General features: G+C 48.0%; 2 protein-coding genes across 6 annotated transcripts in view; one reads left to right on the top strand and one right to left on the bottom strand.

Annotated features, from left to right (window-relative positions):
- Nucleotides 1-9,355, top strand: part of NASP (nuclear autoantigenic sperm protein) — a 40,547-nt gene extending 31,192 nt beyond the window's left edge. For all 4 annotated transcript variants that reach the window (XM_033226610.1, XM_033226608.1, XM_033226609.1 and 1 more), the window contains 9 exons: nucleotides 2,858-2,937; nucleotides 4,071-4,156; nucleotides 4,268-4,341; nucleotides 4,975-5,163; nucleotides 5,269-5,435; nucleotides 6,289-6,345; nucleotides 6,592-6,669; nucleotides 7,919-8,047; nucleotides 8,523-9,355. In XM_033226610.1, coding sequence (XP_033082501.1) covers nucleotides 2,858-2,937; nucleotides 4,071-4,156; nucleotides 4,268-4,341; nucleotides 4,975-5,163; nucleotides 5,269-5,435; nucleotides 6,289-6,345; nucleotides 6,592-6,669; nucleotides 7,919-8,047; nucleotides 8,523-8,603 — 941 coding nt within the window. In that variant the 3' untranslated portion in view covers nucleotides 8,604-9,355. The remainder of the gene's footprint in view (nucleotides 1-2,857; nucleotides 2,938-4,070; nucleotides 4,157-4,267; nucleotides 4,342-4,974; nucleotides 5,164-5,268; nucleotides 5,436-6,288; nucleotides 6,346-6,591; nucleotides 6,670-7,918; nucleotides 8,048-8,522) is intronic.
- A 952-nt stretch (nucleotides 9,356-10,307) lies between these two features.
- On the bottom strand, nucleotides 10,308-15,115 carry CCDC17 (coiled-coil domain containing 17). 2 transcript variants are annotated; one of them, XM_033226614.1, is made up of 13 exons: nucleotides 14,131-15,115; nucleotides 13,974-14,048; nucleotides 13,639-13,861; nucleotides 13,383-13,539; nucleotides 13,179-13,262; nucleotides 12,976-13,094; nucleotides 12,668-12,775; nucleotides 12,327-12,445; nucleotides 12,090-12,187; nucleotides 11,733-11,936; nucleotides 11,355-11,565; nucleotides 11,175-11,285; nucleotides 10,308-10,896 (listed from the first exon to the last, which is right to left on the bottom strand). In XM_033226614.1, the coding sequence occupies exons 1-13, from the start codon at nucleotides 14,302-14,304 to the stop codon at nucleotides 10,738-10,740; spliced, it is 1,842 nt and encodes a 613-aa protein (XP_033082505.1). In that variant the 5' UTR covers nucleotides 14,305-15,115; the 3' UTR covers nucleotides 10,308-10,737. The 2 variants fall into 2 exon arrangements, with proteins under 2 accessions (XP_033082505.1, XP_033082503.1); XM_033226612.1 differs by having other exon boundaries at nucleotides 13,639-13,834.
- Nucleotides 15,116-16,000: the final 885 nt, after the last annotated feature.

Below are 16,000 nucleotides of genomic sequence, written 5' to 3'. Positions count from 1 at the left end.
AGAAAAGGTTTAAGTAATTTCCCCTAGTCACACAGTAAGGAGAAGGCTGGGTACCCAAACTTCTGTTTAAGTAATTTCCCCTAGTCACACAGTAAGGAGAAGGCTGGGTACCCAAACTTCTGGCTCGAGTACTCAACCACTTTCTGTGCTTTATTTTCCTTTATGTGGCAGCACCATTCTGCAGAAATCTTCCAAGCAGTTTTTTCCCTTAAAAATTAAAACCTTATTTACTGTCACCTCGTGACTCTTTGCCATGTGTTGGGCTGTACATTTCCTTCTAATAAAGATAATTGGTCTGTTCCATTTCTCTTTGAATCGAGTCTTGCTCTTTTGCCAGGCTGGAGTGCAGTGGCATGACAGTCATGGCTCACTACAGCCTCAAACTCCTATGCCGAAGCCATCCTCCTGCCTCAGCCTCTCAAGCAGCTGAGGTGTGCATCATCATGCCCAGCTGGGGTGCAATGGTGCAATCTCGGCTGACTGCAACCTCCACCTCCCAGGTTCAAGCATTTCTCCTACCTCAGCCTCCTGAGTCGCTGGGACCACAGGCACATGTCCCCAGGCCTGACTAACTTTTTTGTATTTTTAGTAGATATGGAATTTCACCATGTTGACCAGGTTGGTCTCGAACTCCTGACCTCAGGTGATCCACTAGACTCAGCCTTCCAGAGTGCTGGGATTACAGGTGTAAACCATAGCACCTGGCCCACCATACACCATTATCTTTTCATATCCAAATTTCCAAGTGGGTCTGGGCTTAGTTCCCCAAAGTTAGACCAGATGGGTGGTGTTATTACCTCCGCCCATCCTCTAGCAGAATACGCAGAAAAGCTGAAGTAGATTTACATATTTATTAGGATAATTGACAAAGTAAATACTTCATTTTCTCAATGTGTAGGAAAAATTAAATTGATATTGTTATCCTCTATTCTTATCTGGTATCTCTTCCTATTCATGCCAGAATGCTAGAAGACAACCTCTAATTTGAAACAAAATATCTTAATTACTTGGAAGTTTTACATCAGATTTTTAAATTAAAATTCCTATAATTGCCTCAGAAGAATGTTCTCCTGAGGTCCTCCTGAGGAATCGGTACCATCTTCAAGGATTGGTGGGGAGCTAGGTTAAGGAGAAAGCCATTGCCATTAATTTTTTTTTTGGAGACGGAGTCTTGCTCTGTCACCCAGGCTGGAATGCAGTGGCATGATCTAGGCTCACTGCAACCTCCACCTCCCAGGTTCAAGCGATTCTTCTGCCTCAGCCTCCTGAGAAGCTGAGACTACAGGTGCATGCCACCACGCCTGGCTAATTTTTTGTATTAGTAGAGATGGGGTTTCATTGTGTTAGCCAGGATGGTCTCAATCTCCTGACCTCATGATCCTCCCGCCTTGGCCTCGCAAAGTGCTGGGATTACAGGTGTGAGCCACTGCGCCTGGTAGCTGTTGCCATTACTTTAAAACCTTTCCCAACCTGTGCCCAGGTATCAATGGCAATGCCCTGATGTCCTCAGTAAATAAATTTGTTAAAGTATTTTCTTTATTTTTTTTTTATTTTTTATTTTTTTTGTTAAAGTATTTTCTAAGCTGCTTTGAAAATGGAATATTTTTGTGGTTGCTGCTGGTAAAACTCCTTTAACCTGACTATTGCTCTAAGGCCTAATTGCCATTTTTATATTCCCATTGTAGGGTGTTAGTATTTGAGCTCTTTCGCTGGTGTTAAAAATGCATAATGAAAGATGGCAGAGAGAGGTACATTATATCCAATTCATGAGTTGTTTGTATTAAAAAGCTTATTTTAATCATTTAACGTTGATTTGTCTAATCACTGACAGTAGAGGTGTTGATTAGGAGCCTGACCTTTAGATGGTTGACTTGTGAGTGTATTCAATATGGTGAGATATAGTGTTGATAAGGCTGCAGATTTTAGAGGTGTCATTAACAAGGTATAGGAGTAAAATAGGGGTTACAGTATTTCTTACTCAAATTCTGTATGTGCTAGAGCTGGCTGGAGTCTGTGGCATGCTCATTGGTGTAAGTCGGTAAGGACTATGCTTTTTGCTCCACAGCTCAGTTGTGGGAAAGCTAGTCTCTTGAGCATTCTTGATCAGAATGGACTGGAATAATTTAACTTTGGTGCTTTCCCAGGCTGTTAGTATTATCAAATGAATGGCTTAAAGATATCAGAGGCCGGGCGCAGTGGCTCACGCCTGTAATCCCGGCACTTTGGGAGGCCGAGGCTGGTGGATCACAAGGTCAGGAGATCGAGACCATCCTGGCTAACTTGGTGAAACCCCGTCTCTACTAAAAATACAAAAAATTAGCCGGGCGTGGTGGCGGGCGCCTATAGTCCCAGCTACTCGGGTGGCTGAGGCAGGAGAATGGCATGAACCCGGGAGGCGGAGCTTGCAGTGAGCCAAGATTGCACCACTGCACTCCAGCCTGGGCGACAGAGCGAGACTCCGTCTTAAAAAAAAAAAAAAAAAAAAAAACTATCAGAAACACTGACTGAGGTCTCCATCTGCTTCTGGCTGAGTGGATGGGAGCTTCTAGCCTGTGAATAAGAGGCATTAGGCCAATGTATCTTATTCTGAATGGTCCGGGTTGACTTTCAAAAGAGAAACAGCCTTTTACTTGCTGAAGGTCTGACCCATAGACTAAGATTACACATTCTTAGTCTAGGTTACACTTGAACTAGACTGCACCCACTGACGATATATTCAGTTCAGGTGTTAACTCACTTGGATTAGCATCTGGCCTGTCCTATCTCTGAATATAGGTTGACACGTGTATTAGAATCTCTGACTAGTCAGAAGATGTTCTTAGTTATATTCTCAATACTGAGGAATTTTTACTTCTAGAAACTGAAGGATCAGAAGAGGATGATAAAGAAAATGATAAGACTGAAGAAATGCCAAACGATTCAGTCCTTGAAAACAAGGTATGTTGTTAGCCACTCAGTACTGTTGTCAGCCTTTCTCTTTTTTTGGGAGACAGGAGCTCACTCTTGTTGCCTAGGCTGGATTACAGTGGGGTAATCATGATCATGGCTCACTGCAGCCTAGACCTGAGCCTAAGTGATCACCTCAGCTTCTCAAGTGGCTGGGATTACAGGCTTGTGCCAACACGCCCAGCTAATTTGCAGGACTGTAGCTTACCTAGTTTAGGCATGATTTTTTTTTCTTTTTTTTTTTTTTGAGATGGAGTCTCGCTCTGTCGCCCAGGCTGGAGTGCAGTGGTGCGATCTCGGCTCACTGCAAGCTCCACCTCCCAGGTTCACACCACTCTCCTGCCTCAGCCTCCCGAATGGTTCGGACTACAGGCGCCCGCCACCACACCTGGCTAATTTTTTGTATTTTTAGTAGAGACTGGGTTTCACCGTGTTAGCCAGGATGGTCTCGATCTCCTGACCTTGTGATCCGCCCACCTCGGCCTCCCAAAGCACGTGGGCCACTGTGCCTGGCCTGTTATTTTTTTAAGAGAGAGAATCTCTGTCTCTATTGCCCAGGCCGGAGTGCACTGGCACGTTCACGGCTCACAGTATCTTCAGCCTCCTGGGTTCAAGGAATCTGGCCTCATCTCAGATAACTAGGTCTCCAGATGTTTGCCACCATGTCTGGCTGATTTGTTCTCTTATTTTGTTTAGTCGGCTGTCTTGCTATGCTGCCCAGGCTGGTTTCAAACCTGGCCTCAAGTGATTCTCCTGCCTCAGCCTCCAAAAGTGTTGGGATTATAGGCATGACCCAATATGCCGAGCCCTTGGCATGATTATTATAGATAACTGTCCCTTGGTTATGGATTAGGGACCCTTTATTCATGCCTAGGATGGGTGGATAAATTTGATTCTAGGGGTCCTGTGTGTTAGTATGTGAGCCAACATTTCACTGTTAAAATACCACTGACATGGCCATGACTTAGGATAGTATGTGGACCCATTCTCTAGATTTTAGGGAGAAAGTCCAAATTTTGAATCGTATATCAACTTTTTTTAAGCTACACTAAGTTACACATTTAGATTTGTATTCTGAAAAGATGCCTATCTTTTTTTTTTTTTTTTTTTTTGTTATACTTTAGTCTCTTCAAGAAAATGAAGAGGAGGAGATTGGGAACCTAGAACTTGCCTGGGATATGCTGGATTTAGCAAAGATCATTTTTAAAAGGTAAAACTCTTGGTGCTTCTAGGCTTGGGTTGGGAGCTTGGTGGTTAAATAGAAACTAGTTAGGTTTAGACAGATACTGTTAAGGGTTTTGATCAACTTTCCTTCTTTTAGGCAAGAAACAAAAGAAGCCCAGCTTTATGCTGCCCAGGCACATCTTAAACTCGGAGAAGTTAGTGTTGAATCTGGTAATGCATTTTCCATTTTATACTCTCCTACCCTCTTCAGCTCCTTCGTTCTTCCTCTAATAGATTCTCTAGAACCCAACTTGATCTTTAAAAAGACAGATCTGGGTTCCCTGTAGACCCTGGAACAATGAACAGTCTCTTTGAGTGGCACTGATAGAAAGTCTTTCAGTAGGTTTTTTTTTTTTTTTTTTTGGAGATGGGGTTTTGTTTTGTCGCCCAGGCTGGAGTGCAGTGGCATAATCTTGGCTCACTGCAACCTCCGCCTCCCGGGTTCAAGCAATTCTCCTGCCTCAGACTCCCGAGTAGCTGAGATTACAGACAGCCACCACCATGCTCGGCTAATTTTTGTATTTTTAGTAGAGATGGGGTTTCACCATATTGGCCAGGCTGGTCTTGAACTCCTGACCTTGTGATCTGCCCGCCTCGACCTCCCAAAGTGCTGGGATTACTCGCCCAGCCTCAGTAGGTTTTTAAGTCATTTTGACATTCTTTATAGCCATGGGTCCTGGAAATAACTATAAGCAAAAATGAAATGTTAAGTATGGATGCATTCCTGTAGGATGGGTCTGAATTCTGGAAGTATTTTATGTTAAATGCTGTCCATTTACTTGCTCTTCTTTTTCTCTTCGTTAGAAAACTATGTGCAAGCTGTGGAGGAGTTCCAGTCCTGCCTAAACCTGCAGGAACAGTACCTAGAAGCCCACGACCGTCTCCTTGCAGAGACCCATTACCAGCTGGGCTTGGCTTATGGGTACAACTCTCAGTATGATGAGGCAGTGGCACAGTTCAGCAAATCTATTGAAGTTATTGAGAAGAGAATGGGTGAGTGAAGACCAGCTGCTTCATGGTGATGTTGGTTGGATCCAGCAATTAAGGGATAGTAACAATTCTTTTTTGTGCCATTACTAATCACTTTATTCTTTTTAGCTGTACTAAATGAGCATGTGAAGGAGGCTGAAGGATTGTCTGCTGAATACAAGAAAGAAATTGAGGAACTAAAGGAACTGCTACCTGAAATTAGAGAGAAGATAGAAGATGCAAAGGAGTCTCAGCATAGTGGGAATGTAGCTGAACTGGCTCTGAAAGCTACTCTGGTTGGTTCTGTTAACATTTTGATAATAGCATGTTTGGTACCATTTATGTTAATGTTTCATTTGCCAGGAACTTTTCATCATGACTTGGTTTCCAGGGAGTTGGTGGGCTCATCTAATTATTCCTATCAAATAATGCAGTGGTTAAGAGGAAATACCCTGGAGCCCCAGACTATCTGGGTTTTAATTCCATACTTATATGTGGCCATGGGCATTTCTCTCCCTCAGTTGACCCATTTGTAAGATGGGGATAATACAGGTTGAGATTCTTACCTGAATGCTTGAGACCAGAAGTGTTTTGCATTTCAGATGCTTTTGGATTTTGGAATATTTGTATCATACTCAACAGTTGGATACCCTTAATCCAGAATCTGAAATGTTCCAGAGAGCATTTCCTTTGAGTGTCAGTCAGATTAAGGAATGGGCTGCCCAACCTGTAGTACATATGTGTAAAATACACTTCTGACAGTACTGGAAAAATAGACATTTCTTAACAAATGTAAGTTGCTATTTCCATCTCTAAGAACTTATTTGCATAAATTAGTGAGGCATTGAGAGGCATTCACCACAAATTGCCTGGTTCTGTTTTTGGCTGTGTTAGAATGTCCCAGAGCTTTTTACCCTGCAGGTAGGATATGGAAGATGAAGTTTATCAGGTACACTCTATGCGACTATGCTCTGGGTGGCCACTAGACAGGGATAGGTGGGCCAGGGGTAGAAGATCTTGATACTATATGGAGGCCACTAGCATTTCAGGTCTTAGTCAGTTGTTTGGATGGTGATGGGTACCTGTTACAAGGCTGTGGGTGGCCTGGGTTCTGTCCTGAAACCAGTTTGGGTTTGCCATTTCTTGCAGGTGGAGAGCTCTACTTCAGGTTTCACTCCTAGTGGAGGAGGCTCTTCAGTCTCCATGGTGGGTATTCAGGTGGTTTTTTTGGTCACTTATATTAAGTCTCAGTGTTGGCTTGGTGTGGTGGCTCATGCCTGTAATCCCAGCACTTTGGGAGGCCAAGGCAGGAGGATTGCTTGAGGCTTGGAATTCAACACTAGCCTGGGCAACATAGTGAGACCTTGTCTCAAAAAAACTAAAAAATCATATAAGCCTCAGCATCGATCTCATATAGCTTGCACAATTGCTAATAAAGCCTTATTTTGCCAGATTGCTGGTAGAAAGCCAACAGACAGTGCTTCCTCATCAAACTGTGTGACTGATATTTCCCACCTTGTCAGAAAGAAGGTAAGTCTACATGTGGTGTTTCTTTCCTACTTTTTCCTCAGATTCCATTTTTAATACCTTTCCTATAAACCTCTCCCTATATAGTTGGTGCATATAAGACACTCATTTTCCAAAGGGGGTAAGGATTTGTGAGTGGAGACAGTTGTTGTTGTTGTTGTTTGTTTTGAGACGGAGTCTTGCTCTGTCACCCAGGCTGGAGTGCAGTGGCACCGTTTCGGCTCACTGCAAACTCTGCCTCCCACGTTCAAGCGATTCTTCTGCCTCAGCCTCCAGAGTAGCTGGGATTACAGGCGCGTGCCACCATGCCTGGGTAATTTTGTATTTTTAGTAGAGACGGAGTTTCACCATATTGGTCAGGCTGTTTTCAAACTCCTGACCTCGTGATCTGCCCGCCTCGGTCTCCCAGTATGCTCCCAGCCGTGGAGACAGTTTTTATTTGCACACCTCTTTTTGCAAACACTCTTGGCCTTTTAAAGCCCATAGAATTACCATGAAAGCTGCAGAGGAGGATTGGATTAGCAGCTGGCAGGTTTTCTTTGACAGTAGTCATTCAGCAGCAGGCCTATTGGTACTTAAATTCCTGAGTCTGCCTTTTGCCTACAGTACTGGTGGCTCTTTTATTTTGGTGGATAGGGGAACTCATTTTTTTTGAGACGGAGTCTCGCTCTGTCACCCAGGCTGGAGTGCAGTGGCGTGGTCTCGGCTCACTGCAACCTCTGCCTCCCGGGTTCAAGCGATTGTCCTGTCTCAGCCTTTCAAGTAGCTGGGATTACAGGCGTGTGCCACCACACCTGCTAATTTTTGTATTTTTAGTAGAGACAGGGTTTCACCATATTGGCCAGGCTGGTCTTGAACTGCTGACCTCGTGATCTGCCTGCCTTGGCCTCCCAGAGTGCTAGGATTACAAGTGTGAGCCACTGCCCTCGGCCATGGAACTCTGAATTTCTGTTGTGTTTCCTGACTCAAACAGAGGAATTCAAACCCGTACAGTGATTACCATTCACATCTCCTCCCCCCAACCCTGTCTCCCTGTGCTTCCGGTAGAGGGGCCTGAAGTGGTATGGTGGGACAGATTAATTTATTCTGAGAGTACAATTTGGCATCTGCCCATGGCTAGGGAGAGAGACCCTCAGAGCTGTGAATCCTGGTGTTCAGGATCTTTGCACCACAAGGGTTTAGGAAATGTTTTGCAGTTGTCTTTTTAAAAACATTAAGCACATTTGTGAAGCCTTCACAATTATATCTTTAGAGGAAACCAGAGGAAGAGAGTCCCCGGAAAGACGATGCAAAGAAAGCCAAGCCAGAGCCGGAGGTGAACGGAGGCAGTGGGGATGCTGTCCCCAGTGGAAATGAAGTTTCGGAAAACATGGAGGAAGAGGTGGGCAGTTAAGCAGGGCTTAGCTAACTCTTGCCTCATTCCTTGTTCTCAGGACCTGGGGAAATCAGTCCTCCCAAGTGCATGCTCCCCACCTTGAACCTGTTAACAATTGTTGAGTGCAGTCCTCACAGAAAATGGTACTTGTGCAGGAAAACAGTTTGGTTATGGGAGTATAGGATGACTTACTGACAAAAGGAACCTGTGTATCATAGGTCCCTCAATGAACATATGAGAAGGCACTTGATTGGCAAAACCATTAGGTCACTTCCTTCCATGTAATATGATTATTGATTCTGTCAACCCCATTATCACAGAGCATTCAAGAAATACTTTCTGGTCACTGCCCTCTTAATATAGGGAGCAAAGCAGAATTTCGGTGACTTGTATATGCTTCCTCTCACTGAGGCCTCAGTTATGTAAGACAGAATGGCTTAAACTAGGCTCACTCATGCCCAGGCTCTTGTTTGTCTTCCAGGCTGAGAATCGGGCTGAAAGCCGGGCGGCAGTGGAGGGGACAGTGGAGGCTGGAGCTACAGTTGAAAGCACTGCATGTTAAGAGGGGGCACAGCCCCCCTCCCAAGGGAAAGTGTTTTTGTATATAATGTATTTTTTCACTTTTGGAGGATTCTTTTTGTATAACTTCAATAAAGATTGTAAGCAAAGGTTGAGGCTTTGATGGTTTTTTTTCTTAATTATTGGCTGAATCTGCCTTGGAACACTCCTGGTTTTACATAGTAGCCAAAGGTTTTGTTTTGGCCTTCTGTACTGATCTGTGTTCCTGATCCTAATTCCTATCTGTCTGATGTGGAGGTGATCAAGTGTGGCTGTAGGCCTTTGTTTTCCAATGGTGCTATATTCTGTTTTCAAATACTTCACTGAATCCAGCTGTCTTGCAAACCTTCAGTGGTGCTGTCCCTGGATGGGGCTACAAAAACAAGACTTGGTGAAGATCTTGCTCTTCGGTGCTGAAAATGGATTAAGGACTTTGGCTGTGAGCCAGGCCTAGGATGGTGCTTGTCCTATATCAACCTAGTCTTCAACTGGGGCTATAATCCTGTCCTGGAAAAAGAACTCTGAAGAAAACCTGGGTCACAGGAATGATTCCTAAGGAAAACGGTCTGCATCTGAGCTCTGGTTTGAAAGTAGCCAAGGGACTGATGGTGGACACTCCAGATGGAAGCATATGTGGGGAGGCTGGCTGGCTGAGTTTTATTTGTTATTTTCTGTATAGAAAGGCTGAGATATATCAACACTTGGAATTGTTACCCATCAACTGAATTGACTTCTCAAATAAAGACGCTAAAAATCTCCTTGTCTGGAATTATGTTTAAAGATCTTACAGTGGGATCTTAGGCTGTGTATTTTTGAGATGGAATCTCGCTCTTGTCGCCCAGGCTGGAATGCAATGATGCGATCTCGGCTCACTGTAACCTCTGCCTCGGGTTCAAGAGATTCTCCTGCCTCAGGAGGCTCCCAAGTAGCCAGCACTACAGGCATGTGGTATCACACCTGGCTAATCTTTGTATTTTTGGTGGAGACAAGGTTTCACCATGTTGGCCAGGCTGGTCTCGAACTCCTAAAGTGATCTGCCCACTTCGGCCTCCCGAAGTGTTGGGATTACAGGCGTGAGCCACCTCACCTGACTGCCTGGGGCATTTCTGTGTATGATAGAGGGTTTCAAAGGCAGGAACGAGCCCACCAGTCCAAGGATGCTGGTGGTGAGGGCACTAGTATTAATGTTATACCCGTTGGGCTCTCACTGGTATCTAGAGTTCAGGGCTCACTTGAGACTGAGCTGCCTCTAACCTGACCCTTAGTTTAAGTATCAGGATCTGAATTCCAAACAATGCCTGCCCTACATCACTACTAAAATTTAGTCCTGACATCCATAGGGCTGCTTTGTTGCACTGGAGCCAGAGGGAGCTATGGCTGACCCCTAAATTCAAGCCCATTTTTCAGACTAAGTTTTTCTGGGCTGGTCAAAATAACTCATGGTTGCAGGATCTCTGGCTTATTCTGGCTGTGGAGTTTCTTCCTGATGATGCCCTTGCAGTGTATGTTCCAGGTCTTGAGACTTTTTCCCCCCTTTCTTGGTCAGGACAGTCATGATATAGTTTACTCCCAGGCACTTGACCTCCTCTGGTTGGCACTGGGGTCTAGGGCTAGGCACAGTATCTAAGCTAGGCTCTCACATGTGACCTCTGGTTGGGGGAACAACCTTGGGCTCGAGACCTATCCCAGAATCGAAGTACATAAGGCCTCAGGAGCTTCCTGTTTATTGGTACCTTGAGAACCTGAAAGGTTTCCTGGCAGAAATACTGAGGAAACATTTAAGTTTGGCAATAAAATTGGCTTTACAAACCAGTGGGAACTAGTGGGAATTTAAAGTTCCTTTAGTTGGAATTAAAGAATGCCCCCTAGTCACCTTTCGGAGAACTTCATAAGTGCCAGACAATATCATAAATACCTGACAAACTCATTTAATCCTTAGTCTGTTTTACAAAAACAGAAGAGGTACAGAAAAGGACTTACGGGAGGTGGAAAAACTGTGGTTGGAGCTCGTATTCTGTACTCAACTGCTAGTTGCTTCTAGACCCAATGTCAGAACATGGAGTAGTAAAAGCTTTAGGTCTGGAAATAGGCCCCAGTCCTGTGCATGTTCAGATGCTCATCCCCACATTCACTTGGGTTCAGAAACTCACTGGGGGCAAGTCAGAACTGTGGTGAGGGCTCAAACCCTCATCTCTATCCTTGACTCCACTGAGGGGCTCCTCTGTACAAGGTGGGGGATCAGCAAAGCCAACTGTGGGGGTGAGGAAGTTGGCTTCCAGTGAAGATGTGCTTGACACCTGTGGAACAGTGAGAAGGCAGGTTTTGAGCAAAAATGTAAAGGTTAAGCACACAGATTGTGGAGTTAGGCTTCCTTAGAGTCTCAACTTACTGTGAACCAAGTTAACCTGGTCCTGCTTTGATTTCCTTATCTGTTACATAGTAGGACTTCACAGAGATGTGAGGATCAAACAAAAAAGCATTGGTAATCACTGGCATACAGTGGTCAATAAAGGCTGGCTATTAGCCACACTGGTATGGGTAGCTGTGGTGTCCCTAGCTGCAGCTGGGCCCTCACCGGAGGTGGGTACTGGTACTCATGGGCACTTGCTGGATTGATCTCTGCCAGTGTCTGGACAGCTGCATCTCTTGCATTCACCAGCCGCAGAAAGAGCTCAGCCTGACCTGCCTGAGGAGAGACGAAATGGTATTGCACTTGTACCTTGCTGTATGCCCAATCCCCACCCACCACACTCACCTGAGGAACCCCATTCAGCTGCCTGAGGCTAAGGCTGGGGTCCAGAGGAAGGGCCCGAAGTGGGAGGCGCCAGTGGCCGCTTAGCACCCGCTGATCTTGGTCAAATAGCCCAAGTGAGACCCAAGCTTTTGGTTGTGGTGCCCTAGCCCATGCCAGCCCCTGCCAGACCTGCAGCTCACAGACCAAAGATACTGATGGTGAGGGTGGCAGTCTGTAGAATAACCAAAAAGCAGTGTCGGAAGCCAGAGCTGCAGTCCCTTCCTAGGACTTAGCCCTTTAGAGCCAGTGGCCTCTCTATACAGATGAGAAAACTTAGCAGAATGATGGATAAGCCTTAATTGTGGCAGAGTACCAGAGTCATGATCCCCACCTACTGACCTGGGCACAGGCTGCCTGCTGGCAAGGATAGCACAGTTGCCCATGGGCCCGGGAGCAGGAGGTGGGGGCAGGCAAATGGCTGGGGGCAATGTTGTGGTCCCTCCTGTATCCTGTCCATCGCGTGCCAAGCCAGTCCTTAGTTGCACCCAAATCCAGGAAGCCTCAAGGCCCCGCAGGAAATCATAGAAAATGACCAGGCCAGCCCTGGGGAACACAAGTCTTAGCACAGAAACACCCAATTCCTTTCAACCTCTCTCCTCTCAGGCAGGTTCCTAACCCTATCTGGCCCTAGTGAGCTCCCTTAACCAGCAGTGCTGGCCAAGTCACAGAGGATGTGAAAGGTGGCATAGGCCTCACCCAGGATCGTAGGGTGCAGGGCCCAGCACGTCCGATGTGGGTAGGAGGAAGTGTGGGTCCAGGCCCAGGTTTCTGGTCATTGTTCCAGGAAGCTGTGGCTGTGGGGAAGATAGTTGACTCCTCCAGAAAGCCTTTTAGCTGCCCAAGTTCCCCCAACTGCTCAGAGCAGAGCTGCCCCCAACCTATTCCCCCACCCACCTCTGTCTTCACAGCCTTTCCCCTACCCAGGAACCGAACCTCTGTGAAGCCTGGAAGTGGTGGCAGTGGTGGTGCCACTGGCGGTGGGAGGAGTGGGGGATCTCTCCCCCACTTCGGTTGTAGGTTGGCACCCCACAGGAGTCGCAAATCCTGGGGCCCTAGGAGCAGAAAAAGAGTTAGGGTGCCCCTAAGTTGGACAAAGCAGGTAATTAGCTGAGATACCCACAAATGGGTTGGCGGAGCCCTGAGGATACAGGGACACACACATGCAGACTAGGGGAGTCATAAACACGGGTCTTGTTCCCCATGCACTGGCTGCCCGAGCCAGGCCTGCTGGGGAGAGAGAGGTGGGATGGGACAGGGTCGGGGTGCTCACTGACCCAAGGCTGCCTGACTCCGCTGCATTTGCAAGGCCAAGATTTCTGCCTCCAGGCGCCGGTTTTCAGCCTCCACTACTGGAAGCTCCCCTGAGGTGGCACCAGCCCTTCCTGCGATGAACAAGTGTGACCTGTCACCTTTGACCTCTGGTGACTGGCCGGGTCCAGCTGCGAGCAGCTCTCCAGCGCTAAGGTTCTTCGGATAAGGCTGGACTTGTCAGCTCACATCCTATCCACAGCCACAGACCCTCCCTCGAGTTCTTTTCTCCTCCCAGGACTGACCACCGCTGCCGAGAGGCCCTCCTGTTCACCTCTGCGAGTCTGCGACCGCTGCAGCTCCAGTGCAGACGCCTCCACCTGCAACTGCCATATCTGGCCCAGCACACCGGGGTCCCGGCCTCCGTCTCGAATGTAGGCCTCCCGCAGGGCCCTAGGGAATGGGGAACAGGAAGGCCGTCTTTCCAGAACTGCTCAGCGCTTCATCCCATGCCCATCTCCAGACCCCGGCCCTCACCCGATTTCGGCAGCCAGAGTTCCCGGGTTGGCCTTTAGCACTGGAGCATAGAGTTTTGCCTCTCGCCCGGAGCTCAGCGGGTTCCTGGGGTGGCCGGCGACGCGCAGGGAGACGGTAACGTATCAGGGGCCCGGAGCTCCAGCCAGCCCGCCCCTCCCACCCCGGAGCCGCATGTTCCGGGGTTCCGCTTCGTCTGGGTCTCACCCTGGCTCCGCCTGCAGCTCCTGAATGCGGGCCCTCAACACCTCTAGAGCTCCCCGCGTCCTCCTGGCCTCAGTTCGTAGTCCTCGAATCTCCTGCTCCAGGCCGAAGAAGCTCCCGCCCCGCGTACAGGCCACACCTTGGAGGCGCCGACTCAATTCTGAGGGAATGAGGGCCGAGTCAGAACCCGCGCGAGCAAGCTTAAGCCAAAGGGTAAGGGCAGAGGAGGTCCTTGGTCCCCGTCCCCCATCTCCTTCACCCTGGCCGCGTCGCTGCAGGGCCCGGCTCTGCGCTTCCGTCTCCGCCACGCGCCTCGCGCGAGTCCTGAGCAGCGCTCGCAGCCGCTCGCTGGGGCTTCCCACCGCCTCGGACATGGGACTCTGAGGGCGCGCCTCGGAACGTGTCCAGGACCCCGCGAGCACCCTGGGGACCTCTGTTATCCAGGGCCGCATTTCCTGTAGGGATAGCCGCAGCCACTGCACCTGGATCTCTGCGATCCGTGATCTCTGTGTGGGCAGAATCTGTCCCAAGTATGATCTACAGGTTTGGGGAAGACGATCGTTTTGAGCCCTGGGGAAAGGTAGGCAGCTGTACCTCCTCTGTTAACCTCTTTAGAGCAGATTTACTGGCCTGCTGGTCTGGGAGGCCCTGGAGATCTTGTGGCACAACCTGGGGACAGGGTGTAGGAGGATGAGGAATTATAAAGGTCCTGCTCCTTTGAATCCCCACCCATGGCCATGGAGGCCCTTACCGCGGCCCGCTGGGGTTCAGTGGCAACTGAGGCCTGTGCTCCAAATGTCTTCTCTTGGGTCGGCTGGCCAATGCAGAAGCGCTGTGTGTGGGTGGCTAACAGAGCTGAGGAGCGGAAAACCATGTCACAGGTCCCACAGGGCAGGAGCGCTGGCTCCCCAGAATGGGAGTCCATGGGATGGGACCTGTTTCCTGAAACAAGTCAAGACCTACAGAAGGGATCAAGGGCAGGGGAAAGGCAGAGGATGAAAGAGACAGACAGCCAGAGGCACAGAGGAAAGGCCAGGTCTGTTAGGTCTGCCAGATCTTCAAGTTTGTTTGGTGAGAGCCTTAGCTCCCTGGACAGCAACCACAGGGCTGGGCAGGTCAGGAGAATGGGTGGGGACACCTTGGCCATTTGGGAGGAGCCACTGGCTTGAAAAAGTGTTACAAAGTCTGAACGTGGGCAAGTCTCTTAACTGTAGCTTGGTTTCCCTATTAATAGAGGAAACAACAGTTGCCTCCTAGAGTAGCTGGGCCCTTATCACTCCATCATTGGTCATTTAATAGCCTCTAAAAGGCAAGCATCATTTTTTTCATTGCTGTACTCCTAAGTGGATGTAAGTAACAGTCTGTACCATTCTGCAATCCAGAGAACTACATGGTAAAGGAGGCACACTGACCTTTCCAGCATTCTGCCTGGAAACCAAGTCACGCCAGAGATAGCAGTCTTTCCCTAACTCCCATTCCCTGATTCCTCGTTTTTCAGCTGTTGATGGAGATAATCAGCACAGCCTAAGAAGCTGTGGGCGAACACAATGAATCTATCAGATGAGGGAGTCAAGTCCACAAAGAAACCCCTTCTCTCCCAAGATTGGCCAGAAGCCAGAAAGGCCCTGAACTGTTGGTGAAATTCTTCACTCCCATTCCCAAAATATATACAGGAGCTCTGAGGTGACCACATTATTTCTTAAGAAACCCCCTTTATTTGGACTGCACTGCAGTGCTCGCTGCAAGCTCCGCCTCCTGGGTTGACACCATTCTCCTGCTTCAGCCTCCCCAGTAGCTGAGACTACAGGTGACAGCCACCAAGCCTGGCTCATTTTTTTCTATTTTTTAGTAGAGACGGGGTTTCACCATGTTAGCCAGGATGGTGTCCATCTCCTGACCTTGTGATCCACCACGCCCGGCCAAGAAACCTCTTTTCCTAACAAGACAGGGACTTAAGACATTTCCCAACACAGTACCTAAAGCCGAGGTATGGCCCACCAGCAGCAAGTGACAAAGTGTTCAAAGTTATGTCATCTCAATTCAGCTTCATTCCAACTGACACCAAGAGCACAGTTTTAGAAATATGTTCTCAGAAAACAAGTAAATGGCAAAGCCTAAATCGAAATCTACTTTTCAACAGCTAAGTTTGTCCCGATTTTCAGTGGTTAGACTTTCGACTGTTTGACTTTATAATGGTGCAACAGTGACAGGCATTTGGTAGAAATACTACTACTAATCCCCCCTCTCCCCTTCAAGAGACAGGGTCTCACTCTGTCATCCAGGCTGGATTGCAGTGGTGCCATCATGGCTCACTGTAGCCCTGACCTCTCTTGGAATCAAGCAATCCTCCTGCCTTAGCCTCCCAAGAAGCTGGGACTACAAGGGTGTGCTACCAGGTGGACCTGGCTATTTTGTTTCTGTTTTTGAGATACAGTCTTGCTCTGTTGCCCAGGCTGGAGTGCAATGGTGCACTACAGGCTCACTGCAACCTCTGCCTCCTGGGTTTAAGTAATTCTCCTGCCTCAGTCTCCTAAATAGTTGGGATTACAGGCGCCTGCTGCCACGCCTGGCTAATTTTTTTGTATTTTTAGTAGAGATGGAGTTTCGCCATGTTGGCCAGG

The sequence above is a fragment of the Trachypithecus francoisi genome, unplaced genomic scaffold (genome assembly GCF_009764315.1).
Source record: "Trachypithecus francoisi isolate TF-2019V2 unplaced genomic scaffold, Tfra_2.0 Lachesis_group12, whole genome shotgun sequence".
NCBI classification, from domain to species: domain Eukaryota; kingdom Metazoa; phylum Chordata; class Mammalia; order Primates; family Cercopithecidae; genus Trachypithecus; species Trachypithecus francoisi.
This window is presented reverse-complemented; position numbering and strand designations above follow the sequence as displayed.